The sequence below is a fragment of the Limulus polyphemus genome, unplaced genomic scaffold (genome assembly GCF_000517525.1).
Source record: "Limulus polyphemus unplaced genomic scaffold, Limulus_polyphemus-2.1.2 Scaffold622, whole genome shotgun sequence".
Classification (NCBI taxonomy): Eukaryota; Metazoa; Arthropoda; class Merostomata; order Xiphosura; family Limulidae; genus Limulus; species Limulus polyphemus.
The window spans coordinates 377750-384920 of NW_013666232.1; the positions used below are offsets into that span (position 1 = coordinate 377750).

The 7171-nt window shown below is 28.0% G+C and overlaps 1 protein-coding gene across 1 annotated transcript in view; it reads right to left on the reverse strand.

Annotated features, from left to right (window-relative positions):
* LOC106459523 (CCR4-NOT transcription complex subunit 1-like) overlaps window positions 1–7171 on the reverse strand; it is a 101530-nt gene that overhangs the window by 74481 nt on the left and 19878 nt on the right. Inside the window, exons 6-8 of the mRNA XM_022386026.1 lie at window positions 5230–5339; window positions 4508–4563; window positions 2817–2943 (exon numbers count right to left, since the gene is read on the reverse strand). Of these exons, the coding sequence (XP_022241734.1) occupies window positions 2817–2943; window positions 4508–4563; window positions 5230–5339 (293 nt within the window). The remainder of the gene's footprint in view (window positions 1–2816; window positions 2944–4507; window positions 4564–5229; window positions 5340–7171) is intronic.

Sequence of the window (7171 nt, forward strand, 5' to 3'; positions counted from 1 at the left end):
AATACAATGTTATACAATACATCATTTGATAGATGAAAACCTTGACTTTCTATTGGTTATAGGGAATATGTAATTAAACATAAGAAAGAACTATTAACAAATCCTGAAAGAGAGAAGATGTGACAGGGGGGTGTGGCAAGAGGGGTCTGATTTTCTATTTGATAGCTCTGTAACCAAATAACATTGAAGGCTATAAAAATTATGGTGTGTCTGAGTAATGATGATTTTATAGTGAGTAATTTACATTTAATTTCATAGTTTCTGGGGAGTGGATAAAATAGAGATGAGAAGATACCTAAAGTAAATGGGTCACACTAGTGGAAATTCAGGATTTTTTTATATATTTCCTTGTAGAATTAAGAACTTAAAACCTGTATAATATTAAAATATGGCTTATTAGCTAACATTTTATGCTATACTAATTGGTATAACATATAACATAAAAAGAGTTCAATACAATTTTGAATGTAAGACACTAACACCTTGTGTCATGTGCAGTAAAGAATAACCGGGGCAAAAGGGTTAAGCTATTAATTAATACTCATGAAATGAGGAAAGACAGAAGTATTCTGATGTTTTTGTAAAATCCAGATTGGTAAATATTTGGTCATATAGATACAAAAGAATGATTGCAAGGGTGGTATATTTTTTACATCCATTAATTCCACAAAAGGAAATGTTATCTGATATAAGATTGAAATGTGTGTGCAATATTTAATACTATTAACATACAATATAATACTAAAAGTATTAAAACAGCACACTCTCAACTAGTAAGAAGCCCCATACTCTTTGAAATTTAACATGATTTTTATGATGCACTGTTGCTACAGGCAGCAAGCTGAAGTAAAGATATTGCAAGGGAAAAAAATAACAGGTTTTTTCAGGTGAATAGTTATTAGTTACAGCACAGATGACCTGAGTGTCTCAATACCTTCAGATATGATAATAATAAAAAAAAAGTATCACCAAGTAAAAGGTAGAAATATCACTAAGAAACATCCATCTTTCAGTGCTCTTTGCAATATAATGTTTAAAAGACTATGGCTAAAAACCTATGTGTGATTTTTATAACATTAAGGCATACAAAAGAAACTATTCAATGCTTTTAATAATATAGTGTATATATAGAACATGGCTAAAAACATCCATATGATTTTATAACACTAAGATATATTAACCTTCTTTGTCTGGACATCATTTACTGCGCATGTCACGAGGTTTTAGTGACTTTGATTCAAAATTTCATTAAACTACTTTTTATTTATGTTATACCAATTAGTATAACACACAATCATAGCTAATAACCCATATTTTAATAGTATATAAATTTTAAGTTCTTAATTTTATGATACAATATTTAAAAAATTCCTGAATTTCCCCTTGGTTAAAGAGTCATCAAATAGAAAATCAGACCCCTTCAGGGTTTGTTAATAGCTCTCTCTTACATTTAATTCAATATCATGTATAACCAATAGAAAGCCAAGGTTTTCATCTATAAAATAACATATTATATTACGTTGTTTTCTGAATGGAGAATTGTCAATTTTTCTGTTAGTACAAGCTTCATTCCCACAGAAAAAATAATGATTACCTTGGATGCATTTGTAACGGCTCTTGTCACATAGTTAAGAAGCCAGAAGAACTGTGATAGTTAGGGGAAATTGTCTACTTTTTGCATGTTATTATTCTATGTTCTTTGGTGCATTATTTAATGCATTACTACCATTAATATAAAAAAGTAGGGTCAATTGTCATCGACAATCGATATTAAAAAAAAAAGAATACCCGGGTAAGTACTTTATCTCGTTTTTCATATTTATTCTTTATTTCTTATTATAAAAGTAATTAAAATGTAAAAATAGGGATCTCTTTAAGTTAGCTAAGGTTAGATTTGGTAAAATAAATAATAATAATAATATAATAAAAATGTTTCACGAAGCATGCACACACACTTGCAGCTCAGAGTAGCTCATAGGTAATGTAATTCGATAATGTAATGTGAACCGCACATTCCCCAAGTGACTTACAATTTATAATGGTGCAAACGGTAGTTAAAACAGTTCAAAGTGCAATAAAATGTAAGTATAAATAGATGTATAGTGTTATGAGTTTAAAGCTACTTAGGATAAACGAATGTAGTTTCATTCTGGAAAGAAAAAAAAGGATAATTTAGATTTATTTCGATTTTATTTGGTAGTTACTAGGTCAGTCAAATTAACCAACATTGTATAGAGTTAAGGTAGAAAAATAACTTATAAAATATAGTTTTACTGAAAACAAACATTTGAAATGTATTTAGGATGTTTTAGAGATTACACAAATGAAAATTGATATTTTTGAGATGAAGAAAAGTATTTTTTAATCTTAACATGAAAATCATTTTGCACAGGGACTAGTCAAAAAAAATATTTGATATATTCATGTACAACTCTTTTAATTTATTTAAAATAATTTCATAAAAAAAAATATTTTTTTATATGTGAAAGACTTATAATGCCTACTGAAAGTCTGCCAAATTTTGTGAAGAAATATATACTATATTAAAGTTAGTAGTATAAAAACTATAAAGACTTTAAACAAGTACAAAGAGGTCAAGTTGTCGGTCAAATTGACCGAGCCTGTGCTGAGAGAGTTAAAGTAACTATTCTTTTGATTTTCTAGGTCAGAAGTGTGTTTAAACTATACTTACATATTATGAAATACACTTAAAATTATCATGTCTCATTCTCTCTCAGCAAAGTCATACTTAGGTATATATTTTTTAAATGATGACTGGTACAAAAATAAGATTTTTAAAATATAAAATAAAATACCTGTAATGAAATACTATCACCAAGCCCTGTATGTGTTCTTGCCATCACAGATAAAATTCTGGCTACGACAGATGGCATAATCTGGTTCTGACATAAATGTAATAAGTTTGTCTTGCAATCTTCCACACTGAAAAACATAACACAAAAACAATTGCCTTTAATCTTACTATAATGGACATAGTGTGTATGTCAGTATATATGTAAACAAAACTTTTGTGCTATCTAGTGAATGGCACCACAACCAAAAATCATAAAAATTTCACACTTTGGGTATTCAAGATTCAGACAATTTCAGCTGTGGTATGTGCAACAACCACTTCTTTATAATAGAACACAATTTTAAATAAACAACAAGAACATGACTTTCACTAGGACTGTACATGAGGGTTTGATTATATCTTTATTGATGTAATTTTTAAACGTAGTACTGAAAAACTGGAGATATTAAAAAAATTTATTTTTTTTCAATAAATGGTACCACTTTTAACGTATAAAAACATTACAGTTTATATCAGTAAGATGTATGAAAATTTTGAGGTCTGTACATTGAATCACTTTGATGCAATGGGTTCCATATGACTAAAGAGCATAATTTGAACACTTTTCCCACGCAGTACTTCTCAAAAGAAAAAAAATCCTTTTTTCAAATATGTTCACTTTTCTAAATTTTTTCATTGAGTTATGAATACTATGATTAGTAATTACTAGCACAAATAGCTGCTTGTATTAATTAATATTTAATTACTGATAATCATCAAAAATTGCCAAAAGCAGAAAGCTTCATGAACACTAATCTTATAATTTATACTTGTTAGTAAATAAAAGGTTTTTTTCATCATGTTATTTTGTGTATTAAAAAACTACAGAACCTAATAAAAAAAATATTCTTAGTATAATATTTTGCATTTTTTCTACTATAAACAATGTATATTTTGATTTCAGTAATAAAGAGGTGAGTTTATTTGATAAAAAGGGTGGCTACAGCCTAAGTATAGCATGGTGGATATGACATTGCCATCACATATTTCTGTATCATTGTTTACCAGATAAAAAATAAATATTTGTCCAAATTTGTGGTTTTTAAAGAAACAGTCAATTTTTAAACTAGAAATATATATTATTTTTGTACCTTAAATAACTTCACCCCAACATGTAATTTTGGAGTGTACAAGTGCACATACTGCCTATTAGGTGATGATATACTATACTGATTTACCAGTAAAAAATAGTCACTAAATAAGTATTAAATTAAACAGAAGTTTTGTGTATGTTTGTTGAATTTCAAGCAGAGCTACTTGAGAGCTATCTGCTCATGCCATCCCCAATTTTGAAATGATAAGACTAAAGAGAAGGCAGCTAGTCAACACCATCCACCACCAACCCAGATGAATATTTCAGCAAGCTAAACAGGGCCACATTGCCCAAAGTAATGGTTGAAAATATTACATGTTCATATATAATATCAAATACATTTAAGTCATTAAGATTTTCAAGTGTGTAATGATATCTATTACACCTGAGTAAGTCAATAGGAGTTTTTGTGAATGTTTTATAGCAAATTCATGCAAATTATTCTCAAGAAGATAGTGTTCTGTTCTAATTTCTCATAAAACATAACAAATGGGACTATTCAAAAATATATATTTTTTTTATAATCATAACAAGACAAACGAAAAAAATAACAACAATACCTTGCAGTAAAACAGTATCCCATTTCCCTAACGAGATCTGCCACAGAATCATCAACCTAAAAAATAAGAATCTTTAAGAAAACGTAATCTCTGAAAGAAGGTAAAAAAGTCTGACAACATTTCACACAATATGTATACATCAAAACTAAACTGTGTTTATTATTTTAGGTGCTTTTATCAGATATGTTAACTCTTTCTACTTATCAAATGACGACTAATACATAGATGCTTTAGCACAATCAATTATTACTCTATTATCAAAAACAGAAGGCTAATTTAATTCAAAATAAACACCAATAGGTCATTAACATCTAATTTAGATGAACAGCTTGTGCCTACATCCTCTCGCATCAATAACCATTAACTTTTTGTCAATATAATTATAAGATCATTCTTTAGTCTTAAATTGCAATATTAACTTTTTTAATTAAATTAAAATAATAAAATTAAAAAGAAATGCTACTTCCAAATCAATATTCTTCCTTTTTTTTGTGAACAACTAAAAACATGAGGAACTGCTATCTCACTTTTAACTTCACAATACATCAACTCAAGCACAAATAAAAATTTGCTCATTATGCTTTCTTTTTATATTGCCTTTTCTGACAGTGGAATTTTTTCTTCTTGGTCTCCTGGGAAACAACTTTTAAATGTTTCAACCAAATAATTCCTTTTACAGTGAATGAGCATCTATAAGAATATTTCACAGTTTAGGAACATACCTGTTTAGCCATTGCTGATGTTTCAGAAACTGCTTTTTCCATAAGAATTTCCTGTTTTTGAGGGTATAACAAGGGTGCCAATATAACTGGAACTCTTGGTTGTGGAAAGTCTGGCAAAAAAAAAGAAAGTTGTAACAAGAGTTTATTGAACTGCATTTAATGGTAAACTAACAAATAAGAATGTGTTAAAGTAAGCCCTTCCAAAGAATTATACAATGTCTAAAAATGCAATTTACCATTAAAAAGGTTTTAGTAATTAATCAAAGCAATACATGAAAAAGATATATAAAATCTCTGACATACAAAACATGTTATGTAGCTGCAATGAACTTTATTATTAGACTTCAATCATGAAGGTTACACAACAATATTAACAATACATTTGCCACAACAATGGCTTCTTTCATAGGTTAGCCATATTTACTTATTTTCTACAATAGCAAGAATAAATTCAAGTGATACATAAAATTCAGTCACAACTAGAAACAACATTAAAAAACATTCAGTACAACATATAACTTAAAGTCAAGTGAACCATGACAACAATAATAAAAATACTAAAAACTACAAGAAAAAAATTCAGCTTTTACATCAATTTTATGTACCGAGTTAGAATAAAGATATTAGCAAATTTAAAACAAACTTACTAATCAAAGAAAACATTTAATATAAAATTCAAAGTTGTCAAAAGGCAAAATTTAGCATTCAGTTGAGAAGGGGACAGAAAAGAAAGCAAGTCAGAGTTTGGCAGAAGTTAGGTAAAATGCCTTAAATATTCACAAAATAAAAAAAGGTTTTAATAATCAAGGACGAGAATGATAAAAGTCCAAAAAAATATTACAAACTAAATCCTTCCAAAAAACTCAAAGGGCAATAATTTAGACAGGTTAGACTTATCTCAATTATTATTATTATTTTTAAATTAGTTCTAAAGTCCAAGAACCTTGACAGGTAATATTCACTAGTTGATCAGAAAACCTAATATTAATGCACCTTGGGCATCCAAACAAACTGAAAAAAATAATTATCACTACATTCTGATTAAAGAAAATTACTTACATAGATCAGAACTAAAAATCAACCCAGTAATTAATATATTTAATACATTGTTATAAGTAGCAGTATGCAATGTCGTGAAATAAAAACTTATAATGATTAGAAACCATTGATTCATCAATTGGCCTTAACTATAGCAATAACCCCAGTAATATCTCACGAGATTTTTTAAAACTATGACCACCAGAAAAGCTATTAGATGTCATAAGAGTTTTTAACAGGTGACAGTAAATGTTTTAATTTTTAAACTTACAATAAATTACTAAAACAGCAATCTTTAACAAGGTTTATTTAGCTCATTAGTATTTGTTTTATAGTTTAATAAATAAAAAAAGACTTTATCTAACTAGGCATACACATCACATTAGTGTAAGTACAGACACGATGTACATAATGTTTCAGTTCTGTTACAAATCTGGAAAAAAGTCTTTTCTCAAAAATGATGTCCATTCTTTTCCTTTTCTTGGGATTGATTTTAACCACTTTCAGATTTGTCAACATAAATAACAAGTTTAACTTTCCAAAGAAACTTAGTATTTTAGTTTTACAATTTAAATTTATGATGATTGAAGATATTTCTGGCACAGTTATAAAGCAACAATAACTAGTTATTTGAAATACAGGTTTTTTGTTTTTTTCAGTCATGATTACAAACCTTTGATCAAGCTACTCCTAACAAAATAAAAAATGTTACTTTCAGTATCATGTTTTCCAAATTGGAGTGCAGCCAAGATTTCTTAAGTTGAATAGTTTGTAGTTCAGCTATTTTACCAAGCACCTTTAACAATTTCTCAATTCAGACTGATAACTACAACAGTAGTCTGAGTTATTGTTGATTATTTTTAATATTATGTACAGTTGCAACAAAACAAAACTTAATGAAATT